This window comes from Marmota flaviventris, chromosome 8, assembly GCF_047511675.1.
Source record: "Marmota flaviventris isolate mMarFla1 chromosome 8, mMarFla1.hap1, whole genome shotgun sequence".
NCBI lineage: Eukaryota > Metazoa > Chordata > Mammalia > Rodentia > Sciuridae > Marmota > Marmota flaviventris.
Genome location: NC_092505.1, coordinates 105769827 through 105796339, shown reverse-complemented (window position 1 = coordinate 105796339; position 26513 = coordinate 105769827). Strand labels below are relative to the sequence as shown.

At 34.1% G+C, this 26513-nt stretch overlaps 1 protein-coding gene across 2 annotated transcripts in view; it reads right to left on the bottom strand.

The window, feature by feature from the left end:
* The window catches only part of Ift80 (intraflagellar transport 80), a 142164-nt gene that overhangs the window by 70750 nt on the left and 44901 nt on the right, over window positions 1-26513 (bottom strand). For both annotated transcript variants that reach the window (XM_071615516.1, XM_027934018.2), the window contains 4 exons: window positions 21348-21457; window positions 17103-17192; window positions 13353-13490; window positions 1443-1622 (listed from right to left, as the gene is read on the bottom strand). In XM_071615516.1, the coding sequence (XP_071471617.1) occupies window positions 1443-1622; window positions 13353-13490; window positions 17103-17192; window positions 21348-21457 (518 nt within the window). The remainder of the gene's footprint in view (window positions 1-1442; window positions 1623-13352; window positions 13491-17102; window positions 17193-21347; window positions 21458-26513) is intronic.

Below are 26513 nucleotides of genomic sequence, written 5' to 3'. Positions count from 1 at the left end.
GGCAGAAGATTTGCACTGGCAAATTGTCTTTGGCCTCTTCCCAACACCTTTTTTCAACTAATTATAATATATTTGTTGAACACTTTTTATATGCAAGCCTGGGCTAGTGGAGCCCCTAGACAAAGACAAAACTGAGAGAAATATAGTACATATGTCTTACTGTAAGAAGCTCACAACAGAGTAGATAATCTACTAATGTTCTCTGACCTATAAACATTTCACCCTATCACCCATTGACACATTCCAAACTCTCAGTATCAATCTTATAAAGAATTTCAATTAAAATTAAATACTAATCCCAAAACAAGGCACCATAGCACATTGAATATCTCAAGCTGAAGGAATCTGAGAAAACAGAAAGAGGAGAAGGTCACTCTGACACTTCTCTAAAGCAGGTTATAAGACCTTCATGTTCCAGAGGAAAGGAATACCCTTGTCTCTAAAAACAGAGAGACTCAGAGAAGAATCTGAACAAACAGGCCTTGCTAAGCTTTCCCATTTATTCCCAATTAGGTATACTACTTTTGCTCTATCATATTATTCCTTTACACCTATCTATTCTTCATCAAACCTAATAATGAAAGCATATCAATTTAACTGTTTTTTTTCTGGACTTATTTTCCTTATGAAGGATCCCATATCATGTAAAATGTATATTACATAAATTTGAATTCTTTTTTCTTGTTAACATGTTCTTTGTCATAGGGGCCTCAGCCAGAAACCAAGAATGATGAGGAAAGATTTTTTTTTCTGCCCCACACTTCCTAATTCCCAATAAGAACTTCCCACCATTTTCCAATTTTGAGTTGCCTTAGGTAATTCTTAAAAGGCAATTTTTTAAAATCAGGTTAATTAAATTCATTCAATTATGAATAAGAATAGCCAGTAATCCCAGCAACTCAGGAAACTAAGGCAAGAGGACCCCAGGTTTGAGATCAGCCTCAGCAACTTAGAAAGATACCATCTCAAAAGCTAAAAAAAAAAAAAAAAAAAGACTAGGGATATAGCCCAGTGGTAAAGTTCCTCTCAGTTCAATCCCTAGTACCTATTATAAATACATAAAATAATTTATTCCTGTTGGTAACTAGCAAGTTAGGCCTGCCTTAGAGTCAGTTCTAGTAGTTAAATTTAACTTATTCCTATGTGTCAGAGCTTCTTCCAACTTTCTTCCTTAATTAAATTCACATATTCCATAAACGGTTCAAATCCACAAACCTGTCCTAAATCTATAACCACAGTAACTACAGCCGTTTCGATTCTCTTTCAATGAAAGGTTCTTATCATCATGAAAAGGTGACTAACTAATGGCATAGTTAAAATGGTTCAAATGTGCCTGAATTTTCATAAATTTTGAGTAAATATAACAAAGATAATTCTATATTATATATAGTGAACTAATGTGAAAAGAAGCAGGCTCAATCATCCTATGATCATAATCATACCTGCATAGTCCGTCTTTTAGTTAATGTTATTTGAAAATTTTTCCACTCCCAACGTTGCTCCACTACATGTGCAAAAACAACATGTCCATTTCCGCAGGCTCCAGCAATCTGAGTGCCATCAATTGACCATGCAATATTAAATATGCTGCCAGTATTGGGTTTTTCTAAAGCATAAGACCACTGAAGGGAAAAAAGAAAGAAAAATTGACTGAACAAAACAAAAATGTTTGTAAAAATTTAAAACTGATCACGGTAACATATTAAGATAATTTTTTAAAAGAATGTATCTTTATCTGGAATTATTAGAAATGTTTTCTTAATAAAATTCTAGTATACTGAACAGAAGATACACATATATTTTTAAAGTATTCAGTAGAAAAACATGATAAAACATTACATGAAATCTCTCAAGAACTGTAAAAACATACCATTTCCATTCACATGATTACTTTCAAGTAATAATACTGAAAGGGTAAACGCAAAGATTCTGTAGGACAAAACAAAGTAAGATATCTTAACGTTCTCTATAGTCTCTACATCTAAAAATTTCTGATTACAGTATTTCAAGAATGTCAGCAAAAACTGAAACTAAACACAAAATGTCACTAAAATATCTTTGATACACATTCTAAATCATGAAAGTTGAAGTACATCTATCCTCTCAGAACTAATCTAGAGATCAATAAGCATCAACTAAGACAAAAGAGATTTTTGCATATGTATACAAGAAGACAGCAAGGAAAAAAAACTATTTGGTAGATGGTACTAGAGGCTTTTTTCAGATGCAACATACATATTTGCAAAAAGGATGATAAATTTGTTTGACTAAACTTATATGCATGTTTTCTTTCCTTATAACGTAGAGTCAAATTTAAGTCTTGAATTCTATTATTGATGCTTTGGGGTTTTTTGTTTTGTTTTACATTATTATTTTTGCAGAAATATGCATTATTAGGAGTTGGGGGTGTGGCTCGGTGGTAGTGTGCTTCTATCCCCGTACCAAAGGAAAGCAGGGAGGAAACATTCATTATTAGCTATAGGCTCCCTCCAAAAACAAATATGAGAGAAATGAAAAAAAAACAGAAAAAAGTCACTATTTTATACTACTGTAATACAAAACTTTAAATTTCTAATAAAAAATTCATACATAAAATAAAATAGTGAATGACTTTTACCACTCACTACATTTTTTTTTCATCTTTTTCACTCTTTTTGAACCCCTAACTGCTTAAACATTACCTTAAGGGGGTAATGAATAAATTATAAGCTTTGATTCATCAGCAGTACGAAATATTAGAAATTTCCTTTTCTGGAATTACAAATATATATATTTTTAAAAGAACATATACATTTCAACATATCTTTTTAGAAAATAAGTAAAGACTGAGAATTTCAAAGACAAAAATAATCTGCTTCTGGCAATAAAAATAAATTAACCCATAATATTTCTGACAAACAAGAATTGTGAAATACTACCACACAACTATTTTATATGAATATTAAAAGTGGTTGACAGAGATAAATAAGACTTGATGTATTGATACCACTTAAGGTTTTGAAGCCGGCTTACACAAATCTTTCATTTTCAATTTAGTCAATTCCTACAGCGTAGATGGAAGAGATCTTAACTTGTATTTTAAAACCATAGATTCATATTTTTAAAGTATTTACTTTAAATTATGTTTTTTCAGTTTGTTTAAATCAAAATGTAAATAAGGTACAATCACTGCGATTGGCTTAAAAAAATCTCTTAGATATGTTTTCATCTAAGTCCTATTTTCCACATTATTTCTTGCCTTGCAGATTTTTGCTGTTGCAGGAACTTGATCATTTGTTCTAAAAAGTTTTTCACATCTGGATTTTACCATTTGTATTCTCGTGGTGTTATTTAACATGTTCTTCTGTCAGTTTTATTTCATATAAATTGATACTTAGATTTAAGAGTTTTGACCAAATTCAGGTTCAATTTTTTGACAAGAAAACTTCAGAAGTGATGTTGTATGCTGTTGTGATTTAAGTAAGGATGTAAATAAAGTTTGGCATAGTCAGGTTTGGCACAGGGAGGAACACTTGGAGGGAATGTGGGAAGATAAGGTTAATTATTCATAGATCCATGAGAGAAGAAAGAAACTCACCTCCCAGTACCAAAGGTAGGGTACCATTTAGGACTCAGGTGCTCAACCAGCAGGTAAGAAGAGAGAGAAAGAGGAAGAAGCTTTTAATGGGGTCCAGGATATTACCTAGCTGATTTTCTGAGACAGAGTGAGATTAGTTAATCTGAAGAGAGCTTAGTGTGGGAACTTGGGAGTTACATTATCAGGTTCACAAGGCTTACAGCAAAAGTAAGATGATCAAAAGAGGCTGAGACAGGAGAATCAAAGCCAGCCTCAGCAAAATTGAGACACTAAGCAACACCTGATAAATCAATTGCTGTTTTGAAAGACTCAGAAATATATTTTTGTACAAAGGAAGGTTAGTCTTGAAAAACTGTGAGGCAGACCAGTTGGATTTTGAATGTAGGCAAATATCAATGGCATCTCCCCAAATAGCCACTACCTTAGTAGTCTATAGCTAGTCAAAATTCTCCCCAGAAAGGGACACCTCCCCAGATTAACCATAAACTATGTTTCCTTTTTTACTCTTTCATCTAAAATCTACTCTCAGATAACCAAATTACTTACCAATTTACCAACTTACTTATTCTGAAAGAACAATATAATAAATTACTCCCAAGATACTATTATATTTTAGGAAATTATAATTTCTTAAATCAAAAGAATAGCTAATGAGAGAAATTTGTTCACAGTGAGAAAGTGGTGAAATCCTTCTACTCACATAACTCATTGTTTAGGTTGGTCATGAACTGCAGTTACAAAGTATTAGTGTACTATTATTTGCTGTAAGAAATTACCACAGACCTAGAGGCATAAAAGAGCACATATTTATTGTCTTATAGTTCTACAAGAGCTAAAATTAAGGTGTTGGTAGGGCTGGCTTCCTTTCTGGAGGCTCTGGACAGGGTCCATTTCCTTGATCATGTGGATTGTTGGCAGAATTCACTTTGTTGCAGCTGTATGTAGAACCTGAGGTCCCTATTCCCTTACTGACCATTTGTACCTTCTAAAGGCCACCTGCATTCCCTGGTTTGTGGTTCCCTTCCTCCATCTTTAGACCAGTAACAGCAAATTGAGCTGCTCTTACTTTGATCTCTCCTCCTTCTCCATCCTCTAACCTAGCTAATAAAGGTGTGCTTTTAAGGACTCATGTAATCCAGATAAGTTTTACCACCTAAAGGTCCATGCCCTTAATCACATCTGCAAAATTCCTTTTGCTATTTAAGATACATATTTACAATTTCTAGGGATTAGAATATAGGTATCTTTGGGAGCCCATTATTTGGCATACCATAAAATTATATTAGGAAAAATAAAGCAATCAACTTGAGATTTTTAAAGTTTATTCATTTTTACCTAAAGACTCAAATTCAGATGAGGGCATAAACACATGAAACAATAATTTTACCACTTTTTAAGAGTAGTTTGAGGTTTATGGTTTGGGTTTTCAAAGTTTTCTATCACTATGAAAAAGAAACTAAATAATAATTTAACCATGCTGTCACCCTATAAGAGCTGGGTCTTGGTAATGTGGTACTAGATAAACAAGGATATCCAAAATAAAACATTTTGAAGTTATTAAACAAGTTTCTTTCAAAAAGGAAAAAAAGAACCAATATGAGTTATGACATCAAATAAAATACACATTTAATATTCTACCCTGTGAATTATATAAAAGCATTGAGATTATATAAAGAAAAAGAAAGTCATTGTTTTTTTATGAATATTTCCTAACAATAAGAAAAATTAGATTACAGACACCTTCTGAGAGCAATATATGAACATCTCAGAATACTGGTAAAGAGTCCTCAAGGAACAATTTTAAATTGTCAGATCAATAGTCCCTAACAGATGATAAAGCAAATAATTAGAAATTGCCTCATGATCTACAAAAAAGTCTACAGAACTCTAAAGGGGTGAAGGGTGAAGAAGGGAATGCTAACTTAACTAAAGAAAGGAAAATTAAAGGAAATTATGTATTTTACTAAAACACAATAAGGGATTTAAAACTTTTTACATTATTGGTATTCCTGGCAACAACTTATCAGAATGTGAATATTGGAGTTGGGTTTATGAGTTATCTATGAGTAGGAAAAAAATATAAGCAAAATATTAGAAGAAAAAGCTGTACCATTTGTCCCCCAAATGGTGGACAGAGGAAAAACAACACACTATGTATAAGAAATCATAAGTGGATTTTCCCATGTGTACACGCTGCAGGAGCTTTTGCATGATTTCCGCATGCACACTATATAGAACATAAGACAGGAGAATCACAAGTTCAACAATAGACTAGACAACTTAATGAGACTCTGCCTCAAAATAAAAAAATAAAAAGGGGTTTTGGAGCTATAGCTCAGTGGTTAAGCACTCCTGGGTTCAATCCCTAGTACCAGCAAAAAAAGGAAGAAAGAAAGAAAACATTTATAAAAAGTAAAATTCTCGGCTTTTAAACAGACAGACTCAGATTTTTAGGTACCAGTATCATAAAAAAGCAAATTCAAATTTGTGTATGCTGGTTTAAAAAAAAAAGAAAGAATTTCTGGTCATTTAAAAAAAAAAAAAGGTTGTTTATTTTTAACTTAACTAACCATATAGAAGTTTACTTAACCAACTTATTCCATAAAAACTAAGCACAAAGACATCTGAACATTTATCATTATTCTATTTCTTCTCTGTTTTTTCATAACAATTATAACCCTTACTATTAAACAACTGTTATTTAATCACCTGTTTACATTTTAGTACTCTAAGTAGAGGGTGAGGTACTATTGAAAACAGATATAGAAGTTATTCTCTAAATAGCCAATGAATCACATATGTGCTGAATAAATGAACACGCAAGCCTGTGTTCCTAAAGCAAGCCTTCTTTCCAAAAGCTCAACCACCATTTAAACAAAACCTGACCTTTAAAATAAAAAAATACATAAGAATGAATTAAAAGTCAAGAAATTTAGAAATATTTAAACTAATCTTCTCAAAAACAACCACGAAATTTACTAAGTATATTAATTCCATTAATAAATAGTCTAAATGTTAGGCTATTATAACTCTTTAAAAACTAGAACAATATATTTTCTCTGTACAAAAATTCTGTAACATTTCCAGAATACCCATTACATGTTAGGTGTTGATTTTAAACAGAATAAAAATGAATTTTGTAACAGAAATCTAACTTTATATTATTAATTACGTTTCTCAATTCTGGGCAAGATGGACTCATACCATAAAGGCAACAGTTCCTTTACTTTATGGTTTATATTTTATGTTTTTAGCAAAGTTGGTTTTATAGAAATATGAAAATGTAATTTTAACTTTCTCATATCTTCATTATAAAGTCAGAAATGTATTCATGTAAAAGAAAATCTCTGAGGATTAAACTAAAAATTTTGGGTAAATTAGACTAAAATGATTGAACAATAGCAACCTATTGGTTTGGCTCCTTCCTGTCTCTTCCTTCATTTAGTAAGACCTGGCCCTCACCAATGAGTCCTATTTAAGTCTTCATAATCATGTTTATAGAACCTACTATAACATGCCTAAACAAATCTGATGTGCCAGTGATCCCTTCCCTGGAGATATTTAAAATTGGAACCAAGATTTTTGACTCAGTATGCTCTCTCCAATAGAGGAGAGGTACTTATGATGTCAGTTTTCAGCAAGTAAACTGAAAGGAGAAAAAAGGTCAGCCCAAAGGAAAGAAAAAAAAAGGACCTGGATATGTAGATACACAAAAAGGCAAAAGATAAGCACTCTACTTTTTGGTTCCTAGGGCCTATTAGTTATATTCTTTCCATGACATCTAGAATCTTTTCCTGTGCCTTATAACCAGTTCCCATTTTTGCTTCTATTTGTATCAAACTACAATAAAATGTAAAGTCTGAAGTCATAAGATCAGCCACATTTCTCCAACACTACTTGAGTTTTTCCCATTTCTGGCAGACCATATACAGTGTTGCCTCTTATATTAAAAAGCAAAGATACAAACAAAAAACTAATACTTATAAAAGAAAAAGTATTCTCAGTGTCTCTGAAAAAGGCATCAGAATTGCAGAGTTGAAAGAAGAGATCATTGAGCCCTAACAATTTATTGTAGGTAAATATTATGGTTTGGATCTAGAATGTCCCCCAAAAGCTTATGTATGTCCCTTCTGGAATGTCCCTAAGACAGCAATGTCCAGAAGTGGCGCTTTTGAGAAGCGACTGGCTCTAACCTCACTGATGGATTAAACCATTTGATGGATTAATAATTTGAATGTACAACTGGGAGGAAGTGGAAACTGTAAGCAGATGGAGCATACTAGGTCACTAGGGGCATGCCCCTGAGGACTATATCATGTGCCTGGCCCCTTCCTCTCTGTCTCTCCCTCCTTCCCTCCCTCTCTCCCTCTCTCCCTCAGCTTTCCAACTGCCATGAGCTCTCAGAGCAGCTTTTCTCTGCCATGCCCTTTCAATATAATATTGTCTCACCTCAGGCCCAAAGCAATGGAGCCAGCTAAGGATGAACTGAAACCTCTGAAACTGTGAGCCAAAATTAAATCTATGCTCCTCCAAGTTGTTTGCATCAGATATTTTGGCCACAGCAATGAAGAGCTGACTAACACAATGAGGAATTAAAGGTCCAGAAGAAGACTTCCACTTTGTAAATTCACCACTGGAGTTGACTCCAGAGTTCTACAAACATGCCAATGCTATTCCTACATTAAAATAAAATTAAAAATTAAAACAAAATAATAAAGTTTAATTTAATTTAAAAATAAAAAAGCAACCATACTGAATATGCACAATATAAAGAACAAAAATTGAGACGATTTCTATAAAGTATCAACAAATGATACATCCCTTTAAGGAAAGAGATCAGGTTTTTTTTCTTCTGTATTTTCTTAAATTATTTATGCATGCAAGTATTTCCCAAAAGGGAAATAAATATTTAAATGAAAAACAATGACCATAATAACTGACTCCTCCATGTCAACCACATTATTCTCTTTTTTTAATTTTTTACTTATTTTTTTTAGGTGAACACAAGATCTTTATTTTGTTTCTATGTGGTGCTGAGAATCAAACCCAGTGCCTCATGCATGCTAGGCAAGCGCACTACCACTTAAGCCACATCCCAGCCCCATATTCTTCTCTTTACTACCCTGTGTAATTATATTCCTTACATTGAAAGGATTCTCAAAGGCACAATCTTTGGCCAAGTTCAATAATTCATAAAATTACATGTTTAAAAGTTAAGTTTAAGTCAAAGAGAAAACAGATGCCTTTCTTTGAAGGATACTAATTGATTTATTTATTTATTTATTTTTTTTTTTAGTGATAGACACAATAACTTTACTTTAGTTAGATTTATGTGGTACTAAGGATCAAACCCAGTGCCTCACATGTGCTAGGCAAGTGCTCTACCACTAAGCCAAAACCCTAGCCCCACTAACTGATTTTTAAGAAGAATATTCTATCTCATATGTAATTAGCAAATTACAGAGTGCCTTAAATTATGTTACTTGACAATGAAAAATTACATATGGCAGTAAGACCAGTTACTGTAGATGATGAATTATTGTAATTATTTTAATTGAATGGATAAATGAATAAACAGAGGTAAGTCTTTTTTTTTATAATGAATGGATATTCAAAGAGAAAATGAGAATCAAGAAGTTTTCCATTACACAAGCAATAGCACCACCTGCTGATAAATAAAAGCAACAATGTCAATTTATTAAGAATTACAGTGGATGGGGTAGAGAGAGAAGATGGGAGGGGAGGGAGGGGGGATAGTAGAGGATAGGAAAGGTAGCAGAATACAACAGTTACTAATAGGGGATTATGTAAAAATGTGGATGTGTAACCGATGTGATTCTGCAATCTGTATTTGGGGTAAAATTGGGAGTTCATAACCAACTTGAATCTAATGTATGAAATATGATATCAAGAGCTTTATAATGTTTTGAACAACCAATAAAAAAAATAAATTAAAAAAAAAAAAGAATTGTATGCAAAAAAAGAGAGCTCATGTAAAATGGCATAATTCGGCGTGAACATACTTTATATAGAGAGTTATAAAAAATTGTGCTGTTAATGGATAATTATGAATGTAATGCACTATACTATTGTCATCTATGTAAGGAATAAATAAAAAAAGAAAGAAAAAAAAAAAGAAGACACCAAAGGTAATTATATATTCAGATCTTTTCTCTTGAATTCTATTAACATAATAAAACTCATTAATATGTTCTGGATATTTACTTATATATAACTATGTTAATTTGAACTTCTGTGTCTTACATATTTGAATAATGCATTTCTTAAAAATCAAAGATAAAAACAAAATTTATTATGGAACCTAAGAAAAAAGTATGGTACTATGGCTCTAATTTTTATTCTACAAATAATTCACTGTACTATAATTTATTATGCTAACCACCCAGAAGTGTATATTTATTTTGTACAGTTGTTTTTATAATCCTTGATTATACCTAAAAATTATGTTGTCTTACTTTCCCAGTTTAATTTTTATAGCATTCATGATGTTCCTTTTATTTATTTTTGTTTATACACTTTTATCTACTGAAATAAAAAGAAGGCATTTGTATTTCTTTGCTTGTGAAGTATCTGTTTATTTCATTTGCCCATTTATCAATTGGGTTATTTGTTTTTTCAGTGCTAAGTTTTTTGATTTCTTTATATACTCTGGATATCCTCTGTCCGAATAATGTTATGGTTTAGATATGAGGTGTCCCCAAAAGCTCATATGTGAGGCAATGCAAGAAAGTTCTGAGTGAAATGACTGGGTTATGAGAGTCAATGTGTTAATCCGCTGATAGGGATTAATTTGGTGGTAACTGTAGACAGATACAGTATAACTGAAGAGATGGCTCATGGGCATGCCTTTGGGGTTTATATTTTGTTCTTGGTGAGAAAAGCTCTCTTTCTCTGTTTCCTGGTGCCATGTAACGAACTGTTTTCCTTGACCACATCCTTCTGCCCCAATGTTCTGCCTCACCTCGGGTCCAGTGTAATGGAGTCAGTCATCTATGGACAGAGACCTCTGAAACCGTGAGTCCCCAAATAAACGTTTCCTCTTCTAATTATTCTTGCCAGGTCTTTTTGTCATAGCAGTGAAAATGCTAACTAAAACAAATAGCTAGCAAAGATTTTCTCCCATTCTGTAGGTTCTCTCTTTATACTATTAACTGTTTCTGTTACTGTGCAGAATCTTTCTTATTTGATGCCATCCCATTTACTAATTCTTGGTATTGTTTCCTGAGGTTCAGGAGTCCTATTGAGGAAACTGTTATCAGCATTTATATGGTGAAGTGTTGATCCTACATTTTAATGGTTACAAAGGTTCTAGTGTAAATCATAGGTCTTTAATCCAATCTGGGTTGGCTTTTTTTGTGCAGGGTGAGAAACAACTTGAGGACAAATCTTTACATTTTATTTAATATTTTAAACCCAATTTTCTAGGACACTGGCTGATTCATAGTATGAATTTAATGCTTATTGAATAAAAAAACATATATTTAAAATGTTAAGTCTCAAGTATTAAAAATTATTATAACACAGTTCATTCAGTTTATTTTTCTAGAATTATTAACATTATAAGAAAAGGTATTGTGCTTAATGAGGTTAATTTTTAATTGTTATTCAGATTAACTTAATCCCTCAAGTTTCTAAAACCTTAAATATTTTTAATCAGGGCTGGGGCTGGGCCTCAGCAGTAGCGCACTTGCCAGGCATGTATGAGGCACTAAGTTCGATTCTCAGCCCCACATATAAATAAATAAAATAAAGGTCTATCAGCAACTTAAAAAAAATTTAAAAATATTTTTAATCAACAGGCAAATTAAAATTATCATATTTAAATTCAGTTATTAACAAATAATTTAATATTGACTATATTGTATAGATAATAAGGAATCTTTAAACTATAAAATCTTATAAACTAGGGAGTCAAAAATAATATATGTAAAACTAAATTGGACAACGTAAGTGCAAAATACATTGTGAAAATGAGACCACATAATTCTATAACAGCATCATTAATAAAAAACCTGAGGTACAGGTCCTTAAGTCCAAAAACAAAACAAAAAATATCCTTAAGTAATAAGATTATTTAACATCCGGATATTATAGCTAAGGGAAAAATAAAGAGACCTAAGGTGAGAGAAAGTTAGGAAAATAAACTTTAGATTGACTATAGAAGGCATGAGAAAGTCAAACATGAGATAAGTCTTAAAGAACAGAAAGAATTCCACTTAGTATAAAACAGAGGAGAGAATATGCCATAAAAAGAGTGAGGATGTTAGGGACAGGCAAGATTCATGAGCCAGTATTCAACCTGATTTGAGCACACGTACAAATTAGAGAGTTGGAGAGGAAAAGACTGAATGGATTTAATGGTACCAGGTTTCAGAGAGCTTCCAAAGCCAGGCAGAGGGCTAAAATTTTATGTGATGAAAAACAAGTAACCAGAAAACTGATACATCGTTTAAAAAGCTCTAAAAGTTCTAACTACCTTGTTTTGCATTTGAAGAAAATGAGCCATGGAACAATAATGTGATTTGCTTATATTTAGAAATAGTATGGAAAAGCCCTATTGCTATAGTTTGGATCTTAGATGTTCCTTTAATAGGGAGATAGTGGAACCTTTAGAAGGTAGGGCCTTGTGGTAGGTCCTTAGGGAGGTCTTCTGGTCACTGGGACCATATCCCCAGCAGGGGACTGTGAGACTCCAGCCAGTCCTTTCTCTTTTGCTTCTTGGATGATGAGGTGAGTGGATTACTCTACCACACACTCCTGCTGCTATATCATAGGCTCTTTTAGACATGGAGCCAATTAATCCTGGACTGGAACCTCCACAACTACAAGCCAAGATAAATCTTTTCTCTTCATGATTATCTCAAGTATTTTTTATACTGATGAAAAGTTGATCAACAAGTCCAAACTATTTTTACCACAAACTGCCACTGTTTGGGGGCATTCTTCAAGAACAATAGATAAATATTGTTAAGCTGGTTGTTTGCCTAGATTTCAATGAGAAGAAATGTATAGTATCAAGAGGAAAAATTCTCCCATACTTTCAAAAGTTAACTTTTTTTTATTTTTTTGAGATATTAGGGATTAAACCCAGGGCTTTCTACCATTGAGTTATATCCACAGTCCTTTTTATTTTTTATTTTGAGACAGAGTCTCACTGCCTAGGCTGACCTCCTAAATCACTGGGATTACAGGCATGTGCCACTATACCTGACTCAAATATAAATTCTTAACAAAAAGAAATATGTCCTTTGGTTTCAAAATGACCAGTTTTTAAATTTACTATTAATTTTATGCAAAAATATGACTAACATTTTATATGAAACATACCAATAACAAAAACATTTAAAACTATTTTCCATATTGAATGGGCAAAAATTTTAATATTTCACCATCTTTCACAATCATGCTCAAAACAAACATTTCCAGAAAGTCAATGAGTATAGAGAACATATCCATTCTTTAAACTTACAGTTTGGTTTCATAAATCTAGAATTGATTGAATCAGTATATTAAGACAAATCAGAAATTTACAGTCAAATGCATTCATTAAGGGATGTTAATGTTAAAGAGTGTTTGCCTGATGTGAGGGAGGGTCTGGATTCAATCTCCAGCACTGCAGAAAGAAGGAAGGAAGAAAGGGCATTCACTGAATTTTTTTTTTTTTTTTTTTTTTTTTTAAGGACTGAGAACCAGGTGTGTGTGCATGACCACATTTATGACAGCACATGTGTAATTCCTCACAACTATAACTTACCCCAGTTTTATCACACAAGCGTAAAGTATGAAACGATCCAACAGCAAATAATTCTCCATCTGGAGCCCAGGCAACTGAGGTAATAGGATGCTCATGGGGTTGTGAACTGTATAGGAGGCGGCCATAACTATCCCACACCTATAAAAGCAAAAAATTTTTAAAGTCTTATAATAATCACAACATTGCTATAAACAAGTTTGTCTTCTAATAAGGTAGCACATAAAGTTTAAGAAATGACCACCTTATAATATTAGTAATTAAATGTCTTTACTACTATACAATAGAGAGGGGAAAAAGCTGTATTCCTTGAAACCAAAATACATTGAAAATATTTTAAAACATTATTATAATTTTCAGATTTTACTAAACTTTGGATTAAACATTAAACCTACCCATTCTAATCCATATATATACTAAAATAAAATTGAACCCCTATCTCTCACCCTGCATAAAACTCAATTCAAGGACTTAGGCATTAGACCAGAGATCCTGTGCCTACTAGAAGAAAAAGCAGGCCCAACTCTCCATCATGTCGGCTTAGGAACTGACTTCCTCAGTAAGACTCCTAAAGCAAAAGAAGTAAAATCAAGAGTCAATAAATGGGATGGAATCCAACTAGAAAGCTTCTTCACAAAGGAAACAATAATGTGAGCAGACAGCCTACAGAATGGGAGAACATCTTTGCCACCTACACCTCACATAGAGCATTAATCTCCAGGATATATAAAGAACTCAAGAAACAACACACAGAAAAAAATAATAATAATACAATCAATAAATGGGCTAAGGAACTGAATAGACACTTCACAGAAATAGTATTACAATCAATCAACAAATATAGGAAAAATGTTCAACATCTCTAGCAATTAGAGAAATGTAAAAATCAAAACTACATTGAGATTCCATCTCACTCCAGTCAGAATGGCAATTATCAAGAATATAAGCAATAATAAATGTTGGTGAGGATGTAGGGGAAAAGTACATTCACACATATTGCTGGTAGGACTGCAAATTGGTGCAACCATGATGGGAAGCAGTATTTAGATTCCTTAGACATTTAACCCTGTTACCCCACTCCTTGGTTTATACCCAAAGAACTTAAAATCAGCATGCTACAGTGAGACAGCCACATAAATGTTTATGGCAGCTCAATTCACAATAGCCAAACTATGGAACAAACCAAGATGCCCTTCAACAGATGAATGGATAAATAAAATGTGGTATACATACACAATGGAATATTAGTCATAAAAAAAATGAAATTATGGCATTTGCAGGTAAATGGATGAAGCTAGAGAATATCATGCTAAGCCAAATAAGCCAATCCCACAAAACCCAAAGGCCTAATGTTTTCTCTGATATGCAGATGCTAATTCATAATAAGGGAGTAGGAGCTAGGGAAGAATAGAATTATTTTAGGTTAGACAGGGGGGTGAAGGGAGGGAAGGCGATACGGGGGTAGAAAAGATAGTAGAATGAATCAGATATTATTACCCTAGTGCATATATGATTACACAAATGGTGTGATTCCCCATCATGCACAACTAGTAGAAAGAAAAGTTATATTCCATTTATGTATGATGTGTCAAAATGCATTCTACTGACATGTATAGCTAATTAGAACAAATTTTTTAAAAATCAATAAATGGGATGGTATCAAACTAAAAAGCTTCTTCACAGCAAAGGAAACAATCAAGAACATAAAGAGAGAACCTACAGAATGGGAGACCATTTTTGCATTAATTTCCAGGATATATAAAGAACTCCAAAAACTTAACACCAAAAAAAAACCAAATAACCCAATCAACAGATGGGCTAAGGAACTGCCCAGACACTTCACAGAAGAAGAAATACAAATGGTCAAAAAAAATATGAAAAAATGTTCACCATCTCTAGCAATTAGAGAAACACAAATTAAAACTACACTTAGCCAGGCACGGTGGCGCACCCCTATAATCCCAGAGGCTAGGGAGGCTGAGAAGGAGGATCATGAATTCAAAGCCAGCCTCAGCAAAAAAGAGGCGCTAAGCAACTCAATAAGACCCTGTCTCTAAATAAAATACAAAATAGGACTGGGAATATGGCTTAGTGGTCAAGTACCCCTGAGTTCAATACACGGTACCAAAAAAAAGAAAAAAATACACTGAGATTCCATTTCACTCCACTTAGAATGGCAATTATCAAGAATACAAGCAACAATAAGTGCTGACAAGGATATGTGGGAAAGGTACACTCATACATTGCTGGTGGGACTGCAAATTGGTGCAACTACTCTGGAAAGCAGTATGGAGATTCCTTAGAAAACTTGGAATGGAACCACCATTTGACCCAGTTATTCCTCTCCTTGGTTTATACCCAAGGACTTAAAATGAGCATACTACAGTGATGCAGCCACATCAATGTTTGTAGCAACTCAAATCACAATAGCTAAGCTATGGAACCAACCAAGGTGCCCTTCAACAAATGAATGGATTTAAAAATGTGGTATATATACACAATGGAATATTATTCAGCCATAAAGAATGAAATTATGGCATTTGCTGACAAATGGATGGAACTGGAGACTATCATGCTAAGTGAAATAAGCCAATCCCTACAAACCAAAGCCTGAATGTTCTCTCTGATATGTGGATGCTAACATATAATAAGGATGGGGAGAGAAGAATAGAAGTTCACTGGATTACACAAAGGAAATGATAGGAAGGGAGGAAGGATAAAAACAGTAAAGACAGTAGAATGAATTAGACATAGCTATCCTATGTTCATATATGAATACATGACCAATAAAACTCCAGAACATGTACAACTGCAAGAATGGAATCCTAATTAGAATAAGTTCCACTCCATGTCTGTATGTCAAAATAAAAAAATGTTTTCAATATGTTAAAAAAAAAAAACCTCCACATTTTAAGTTCTTTAAATTTAATAGTAACATTTTGAGATGTCTAGTATTTTGTTTGAGTTTATAAAATTTCTCTAAAAGAATTTATTTCAATTAAAGTTCCTGTAAGTTACTTTAATCTTATTTTGGGGATACACATCAGTAGTAGAGTGCTTCCTTGACCTGGATTTAATCCTCAGTACCACAAATAAGGGGAAAATAAGTCTTATTCTTCCCCATAAATAATTTTGTTCTGAAACTGATTAATGTTCAGTAAACCAACAGGGTTTGTTTCCAAAAATTTAAATGAGCTGATTTAAACTAAAATAAAAATAGGGGTTATATTGATGTTGCCACTTATTAAATCAAATTCTATAAGCCAATGAGACAGTTATTACAGTAGAACTTTAAAATACCTTTTAAAATTAGAAAATAATTTGCTAAATTGTTAGAGTTAAAAGTAATACCTAATGTGGGGCTGGAGTTGAAGCTCAGTGGTAGAGTGCTTGCATAGCATGTGTGAGGCACTGGGTTCAATTCTCAGCACCAAATATAAATAAGTAAATAAAATAAAGGTCTATGAACAACCAAAAAATATATATTTTAATTTTTTTAATATTTAATTTTTATTCATAACTGGACACAACATCTTTATTTTATTTATTTTTTTTATGTGGTGCTGAGGATCGAACCCAGGGCCTCGCAAGTGCTAGACCACCGCTCTACCACTGAGCTACAACCCCAGCCCCAAAATATTTTTTAAAACAAGTAATACCTTATGTAAAAGAATAAAATAATATTCTTAAACGCTAAATACTTTTTGCCTAAATTTGATTCTCAGGCAGATGACAAGCCTAAACATTACATACCTTATATTTACAATCTTCACCAGCAGATAAAATAAGATCATTGACTGAGTTCCAATCAACTTTTAAAATAATGCCATCATGAGCTTTCCACTATGGGGGCAAAAAATAAGATATTAATTATAACTTTAAAAGTGATGTCTATTTTTATGAGAAAAGAAACTTTACCTTTTTTCTTTTTCTCACTATATTACCTATGCTAGCTTTGAACTCCTGGGCTCAAGTGATCCTCCTGCCTGAGTCCCCTATGTAGCTGGAACTATAGGGACACACTGTCATACCCAGCTCTTTTCCTCTTTCTCATGATTCTTTTACCATCTCTTCCAGAATTCTTATCTTACTGTTTGATTTCTAACTTATATCAGTGAAAGCACCTAGCACCATGACATCGACTTTATGGCTTTCATCCCATGAATTTGCTCAGTTGCCTAGACTCAAGATGGAAAATCACTTGCTGCTGAACTTTTTATATTTGTGTGTTAACACTGGAATAAAAATATATACTCCAAAATATCAGGAGTATCTAAATCTTGCTATCTTCTTTGTATATTTGATCCCACTATTGAAACTGCCTTTATGATTGTTTACTAATTCCCTTTTTCTTTTTTTTTTTTTATTCCTGTTTTGGGAACCCAAGTTCTCTCAAAGCATCTTCTACTACTGAGCAATAATCACAGACTAGTTTCTTTCTCTCTCTCTCTCCATTTTTTTTTGTTCTTCTTGTTGTTTTTCTTTTTCATAAACATCTTCTTTAGTACCCTCTTCATTCTCTTCTGTATATTCCCATAAGTTTCTTTCTCTTTACCTTCGACTTTGGTTCACAATTAGACTACTTAGAATCTTCTGTTGCATTTACCATATAATTAAAAAAGTCTTTCACACATAAAAATATTGTGTGTACACATATATAAATATATATATATATATACATACATACATACATATATATATATATAGAGAGAGAGAGAGAGAGAATATACATAGAATACATATACATGGATATGTATAAGTCACCCAGAAATTGGCAAACTAGAAAGTAAACATGGAAACCTTGGTCTTAAATGTAATTCATGTCCCGATTTAGTTATTATTACACGTGTCATTAAGTGCTAACGTAGGCAGAATAATATAAGTAAAAACAATTAACTTTCCTTGAAGATTTCAGGGTATATTTCAAATGTCTGAGCCATTTAACTTCATATTAGATTTTAAGGGGTTTCTCTTTATATCCTTTACAATTTTTGTCATTAATAAAAACAGAAGAAAATATTAAATTACGATCAAACAATCTCAAAGATAAGCAATAATTTATAGCTTGCTTTATTCAGAATTGCAAAATTACACATTTTTAAAAACAAATGTTTTGGTAATGCATGTTTTAATGCAATAGTTCTCACAATTAACTGTGAGAATCAATCCAATATCCTGAAATAAATGAAAACATTACAGAGACATACAGATATACACACACATAGATGATCTCAAGAGATTCTTTTCAAAGTTACAAAATAAATTTTTACACATTCAGAATTCATGAACAACTACTTTACTGAATACTTGAATGGATAAATTTGAGGGTAAGTGAATATCTCTTTAAAAAAGGTAAAAAAACTATGAACAAAATATGAATTAAATTTTCTTTATAAAATTTCAGGTACTAGCTTATATGTTACATAGACATTTATATATTACATATAATTCATAGAAAACTTTCAATGATTTCTCAGCTTATTAGGCATTTTATTAAATCCCTTTGAACAACAAACACCTTAAAGCTAGGAACTATACTCCATTTCTTTCTCTCTCTTTTTTCCTTTCTTTCTAAATAAATTTAGGACAAATATTTTTTATCTGTGTGTGTAATATTAGGGATTGAACCCGGAGCATCATGCATGTGCGAGGCACTGTGTTACATCATAATCACCACATAAAAGTAAAATAAAGGTATTTATTGTGTTCACCTACAACTAGAAAATAAATATTTAAAAGTAAACAAGTTCTAGATGTGTCTAGAAGGTCTTTTAAACAGCATTCCACAAACAAGAATTAATAAAGCATTTCCTTTTATGTACAATCTAAATTCAAATGTGTTTATCCTCAAGGAAATTGCTGCAGGTTTAGTTTCCCAAAAGGAATTTGCATTAACTTGCTACTTATATTTTAACTCCTTTTTTACTATAGCTGAATTTTGATAATGAATACTTTTCCTTCTCTCCACCACCTTCTAGCTCAAAGGTTCTACCAAATCCCTAAACTACATTCAAACCGATCAATTGTGAAAGAAGCAATTCTAGACATAAGCAGTTTCATTTATATAGCCTAACTGCAATTATCTAAATTCACATAACCAGAAACTAAAAGTTTAAGGTATAAACTGAAAGATTCAACTTGTTTGTTTTTACTGTATAATTTCATAGCAGATTTTCAGAGTGTAAGTAATTGGTATGAAAGGACTTTGACTAGTCCTCTTTTCTCTCAGCTTCTTCTCTTTGCTCAAATTCCTTACCTTAGTTGCATAAGGACTTATATCTTCTATTGCGTGTTTTTTCCCACAGTTCTTAGAGTGCTCTACATGCAGTAAAAATGTAAATGCTGTTGACTATAAGAAAAATTTATTTTCTCTCCTTACTCCCTGAAATCTATCTTAACTATTGAATCTAATGCTTCTTAAAACACTTTTATACCCACTATAATCTGTCAATCTCCATCACCAAATTCCTTGCCCAGGAACTAGTCATTCTACATCATTTTTTTCTGACCTCCCTAGTTGATTAAAAGGTAGAGAAGGTATATTAACTCATAAATAACATAATAACATATATTAAAACTACTCTCTTTTTTTGGCAGTACTGAAATTGAACACAGGCCCTTACACATTCTAGACACGCCCTTACAACTTAGTTACATGCTGGGCCCTTTTTTTGAACTTTATTTTGAGGGTCTTGCTACATTGCCCTGGCTGGCCTTGAAGTTGCTATTCTCCTGCATCAGATTCCTGAGCAGCTGGGATTACAGGCATATGCCATTTTGTCTAGCTATAATTACTCTATATTGAATACTTACTACATGCCAGGCACTGTCCTATGCACTTTATAATTTAACTCATTTAATCCTCACAATAATCCAAATAAATAGGTATTGGCATCACCAACTAAGATAACAAAAAGCTGATGCCCAAGGATATTTCATAACTTACCTAGGGTAAGGGAAGATGTGAACTCAGGTGACTGAATAGAAAGCTTATGTTCTTATTACTAAATTATGATGTGTCATTATCAACATATGAAGAAAATCATTCTCTTTTCTTTTTTGAGGGATTGAATTCTGAGGCACTTAACCACTGAATCAGAGTCACATCCCCAGCCCTTTTTACTTTTTATTTTTGAGACAAAGAGTTTGAACTTGCAATCCTCCTTCATCAACCTCCCCAAGCACTGGGATTACAGGTATGTGCCACCATGCCCAGCTTCATTCTGCCTTTTAACACTGGAATCAAATAACAAAATCTTGATAAAGGCTTGTAAGTTTTCCATTCATTTGTCTGAACTTGACCTGTCTCAGTGCCCCCCCCCTTTTTTTTTTGCTTGCTTTTGTGTGGTTCTGTACTTGCCCCTTTATCTCATATTTCTGAATATTTTCTGCTTCCTGGGCTTAGAACAACCTTCCCTCTTCTCCTTGAAGATTCAGCTCCTAACTAAACTCTTCTTTCTGAACAGTACAAAAGAAAATGTGAGCTAAACACTTATCCTTAAGATAATTGTTTTCTATGTTATTTGAAAAGTTATATATACATTATTTGTTCTAAGTATTATACTGACAACTCCTCCACTCTGAAAATACTAAGAATGCTAGGCTCTAGGAAACAGTTCAAGTATTTTAACAGATGATGAAGATAAAACACAAAGTCTAAGCAAGCTCTTAAAGTTTCATGATTTTGTTTTATTTTGAGTCAAATCTATACATTTGAGGTTGACTGTTAAACTTAAACATAACCCAGTAGTGCCAAATCTTACAACAATTCAATAGCTCAAAACATTTTTATGATATACTGGTATTATAATGTAAGTTGGAATAAGGGGGAAATGAACTTTGCAAGAAACATAAACAGATATTCCTGTTCTATTATTAAGACTGATAAGACCACACATTTAAATCCTTTAGACTAAAAAGACCACCCAGAAGAAAGCACCCTCTACCTTAGCAGATAGGCAGATCCTGATATTCATTTTAAAATGCCTAAGAAGTTACCTGTAAAATTTTAGCATTTGGTTGAAGAGGTTTAATGACCAGCTGTTTGCCTGCTGTATAAAGAACCTTTTCTGAATCAGGGCCCCATGCTACTGAATACACTGGTGTTCCTATAAAAAAGAAGAAACAAAAATGACTGAAAAACTTTCACTATTATGCCTTATAAAAAGGGAGACTATTAAGAGAATCAATAAAGCAATCTGGTATGTTATTTCATCTTTTCCTACTTAATGGTCCTTTCAAACTAGAAAATAGCCTGATATTAAAATACAGACTGAGTTAATACTGACCATTAAAAATCTACTGTAAGCCACTGACATGTTGTTTTTTGTTTTTTTAAATCCATTTTTATTGGTATACTATAATTTTAAATAATAGTGAGATTCATTATGCCATATTCATATGCATATAATTTGATCAATTTCATCCCCCAGCTCCTTTTACTTCCTTTTTCCCTCCCCTCCATCCACTTATAATATTCTATTCAAAGTCTCTTCCATTATTCTTATCACTACTTTAATTAGTACATTATAATTATTTGTATAAGCAGTATTTGTTAAGGTATATTCATGCAAGGATATAGGATAATTTGGAAGATTTCTTTCTTCAGCACTTCCCCATTTTCTCCCCTCTTTCCTCCCCTCTGGAGCCCTTCCTCTACTCTTTTGATCTTCTAATTTTGTAAGATCCACTTTTTTTTTTTATTTTATTTTTTTCTTTCTATCTTCTACATAGGAGAAAATATTCAACACTTGACTTTCTGAGTTTGGCCTATTTCACTTAGCATGAAGTTCTCCATTTCCATCCAATCAGAAAATTTTCATTCTTCCTTATGGCTGAATAAAACTCTATTGTTTATAAATGACATACTAGAAATTTTTCTTTTCCAACCTTTTTATTAGTACATTATAGTTGTACATACTGATGGAATATGTTGTTACATATTCATACATGCACATGATACATAATATAACATTATAATTTGGCCAATATCATTCCTTAGCACTTTCTCCTACCTCCTCACTTCCCACTTCTCTTTTCTCTATTGATCACCTTTTGATTTTCATGAAATCCTCCCCCTCTTCCTTTCTTTTCCTTTTTCCTCTCTAGCTTCCACATATGAGAGAAAACATACAACCATTAACCTTCTGAGTTTGATTTATTTAGTTCAACATAATGGTCTCTAGTTCATCCATTTTCCTGCAAATGACATTTTTCCTATGGCTGAATAAAACTCCATGACATTTTCTTTATTCATTCATCCAACATACTATATTTTAACTAATTTGGATCTTGCTGAGAAAATATGGAGTTCTCAGAAATTTCAGATAGTACACTATCAAAATATATAAAATATACTTCATTTTTAAAGGTATCAACACATATTAGAAAAGTCATGATTTATCATTTCCCATCAACAGCCACTAATGTTTAAACTTATTTAAGCATAGGTGAATAAATTGTCCATGTAAAAATGTATTGGTTTACTTACCTTATAGACTAAAAATTCTCAAACCTGAGTCAATTCCCATTCCTTATACTATAATAGGCAATAGAATTCTCTAGACTACTTGACCACCAACAGAAAAGGCCCAGTGACCCGCGGCGGGACAGAGCTTCCAATCACTCCTGCAAGGTAGGCGGGACTGTGACCCACCGGCAGAAGAGGAGCAGCGGCCTGCTGAGAGGCAGAGCCGCCCCCTCCCCCTGCACCGGCAAGGTAGAGGGAACTGTGACCACCCACAGAGCAGGCCCAGCGGCCTGCTGAGGGGCAGAGCCGCCCCCCGCCCCCCGCGCCTGCCAGGTAGGCGGAACTGTGACCACTGACAGAAAAGGCCCAGTGGCCCGCGGCGGGACAGAGCTTCCAATCACTCCTGCAAGGTAGGTGGGTCTGCAACCCACCGGAAGAAGAGGAGCACCGGCCTGCTGAGAGGCAGAGCCGCCCCCCACCCCCCGCGCCTGCCAGGTAGGCGGAACTGTGACCACCGACAGAAAAGGCCCAGTGGCCCGCGGCGGGACAGAGCTTCCAATCACTCCTGCAAGGTAGGCGGGCCTGCAACCCACCGGCAGAAGAGGAGCAGCGGCCTGCTGAGAGGCAGAGCCGCCCCCTCCCCCCGCGCCTGCAAGGTAGACGTAACTGTGACCACCATCAGAACAGGCCAGACCTGCAACCGACAGACAGAACAGGCCCAGTGGCCTGAGGAAGGGTAGAGCCGCCGCGCCCCCCGCGCCTGCAAGGTAGGCGGACCTGCGACCCACTGGCAGAACAGCCCCAGAGGCCTGCAGAGGGGCAGTGCCGCTGCCTGCGCCTGCAAAGTAGGCAGAACTGTGACCACCGACAGAACAAGCCTAGCGGCCCGCAGAGGGACAGAGCCGCCGCCCGCGCCTGCAAGGTAGGCGGACATGCTACCGACCGGCAGAGCAGGCCCAGTGGCCTGCCGGCGTGGTAGGCACATTGCCCCAATTGGAGGAGGGGCAGAGCTGCCACCCGCGCCTGCGAGGGAGACTTTGCAACTATACAAGACCAATATAAATATATAGGGGGAAAATTTAATAGCACAACAGTTTCACCAAGTAGAAAGGAACGCGAACAGTATGAAGAGACAAGGAAAGAAAGGACCACAAGCAATGCAGGTCAACTCAACGTTAGAAGAGGTAATAGCTGCAGCAGATGGAATGTCAGATAAAGAATTCAGGATATGCATGCTTCAGATGATCTGGAGTCTCAAGGAAGACATCAGACAGCAAAATCAGACAATGAAAGATCACTTCAACAATGAATTACATAAACAAATCCAAGAAGCAAAAGATAACTATACAGGGAGATAGAGGTTATAAAAAACAAACAAACAGAAATCCTAGAAATGCATGAAGCAATAAACCAACTTAAAAACTCAATTGAGAATACTACCAGTGGAGTAGAACACTTAGAAGATAGAACATCAGACAATGAAGATAAAGTATTTCAACTTGAAAAGAACATAGACAGCTCAGCAAGACTGTTAAGAAACCATGAGCAGAACATCCAAGAAATATGGGATAACATCAAGAGACCAAATTTAAGAGTCATTGGGATACAGGAAGGGACAGAGTTTCAAACCAAAGGAATGAGCAATCTATTCAATGAAATAATACGAGAAAACTTCCCAGACTTGAAGAATGAGACAGAATCCCAAATCCTAGAAGCCTACAGGACGCCGAATGTGCAAAATCATAAGAGACCCACACCTAGACACATTATAATGAAGATGCCCAACATACAGAATAAGGAGAGAATTTTAAAAGCTACAAGAGAAAGGAAGCAGATCACATTTAGGGGTAAGCCAATCAGGATAACAGCTGATCTTTCAACACAGACTCTGAAAGCTAGAAGATCCTGGAATAACATATTTCAAACACTGAAAGAAAATGGGTTCCAACCAAGAATTGTGTTTCCAGCGAAATTAAGCTTCAGGATGGAAGATGAAATTAAAACCTTCCACGATAAACAAAAGTTAAAAGAATTTGCAGCTAGAAAACCATCTCTTCTAAACATCCTTGGCAAAACATTACAGGAAGAGGAAATGGAAAATAACAATGAAAACCAACAGTGGGAGGTAGGACAGTAAAGGAGGGAAAAATAATCAAAGAGGAAAACAAACCATGTTTAGTAACAGAAATAAACAAATATGGCTGGAAGAACAACCCATATCTCAATAATAACCCTAAATGTTAATGGCTTAAACTCACCAATCAAGAGACACAGGCTAGTAGAATGGATCACAAAACAAGACCCAAGAATATGCTGCCTACAGGAGACGCATTTGATAGGAAAAGACATACATAGGCTGAAGGTGAAAGGTTGGGAAAAATCATATCACTCATATGGACTTCGGAAACAAGCAGGAGTGTCCATACTCATATCAAATAAAATAGATTTCAAGCCCAAGTTAATCAAAAGGGATAAAGAGGGACACTACATACTGCTTAAGGGAACCATACACCAACAAGACATAACAATCATAAATATATATGCCCCAAACAATGGTACAGCTATGTTCATCAAACAAACTCTTCTCAAGTTCAAGAGTCTAATAGACCACCATACAATAATCATGGGAGACTTCAACACACCTCTCTCGCCACTGGACAGATCTTCCAAACAAAAGTTGAATAAGGAAACTATAGAACTCAATAACACAATTAATAACCTAGACTTAATGGACATATATAGAATATACCACCCAACATCAAGCAGTTACACTTTTTTCTCAGCAGCACATGGATCCTTCTCAAAAACAGATCATATATTATGTCACAGGGAAACTCTTAAGACAACACAAAGGAGTAGAGATAATACCATGCATCCTATCTGATCATAATGGAATGGAACTGAAAATCAACGATAAAAGAAGGAAGGAAAAAGAATACATCACTTGGAGAATGAACAATAGGTTACTGAATGATCAATGGGTTATAGAAGACATCAAGGAGGAAATTAAAAAATTCTTAGAGATTAATGAAAACACTGACACAACATATCGGAATCTATGGGACACATTGAAAGCAGTTCTAAGAGGAAAATTCACTGCTTGGAGTTCATTCCTTAAAAAAAGAAAAAACCAACAAATAAATGATCTCATACTTTATCTCAAAATCCTAGAAAAAGAAGAGCAAAACAACAGCAAAAGAAGTAGAAGGCAAGAAATAATTAAAATCAGAGCTGAAATTAATGAAATCGAAACAAAAGAAACAATTGAAAAAATTGACAAAACTAAAAGTTGGTTCTTTGAAAAAATAAACAAAATCGACAGACCCTTAGCCATGCTAGCGAACAGAAGGAGAGAGAACTCAAATTACTAGCATACGGGATGAAAAAGGCAATATCACAACAGACACTTCAGATATACAGAAGATAATCAAAAATTATTTTGAATCCTTATACTCCAATAAATTGGAAGATAGTGAAGGCATCGATAAATTTCTTAAGTCATATGATCTGCCCAGATTGAGTCAGGAGGATATAGACAACCTAAACAGACCAATATCAATTGAGGAAATAGAAGAAACCATCAAAAGACTACCAACTAAGAAAAGCCCAGGACCGGATGGGTATAAAGCAGAGTTTTACAAAACCTTTAAAGACGAACTAATACCAATACTTTTCAAGCTACTTCAGGAAATAGA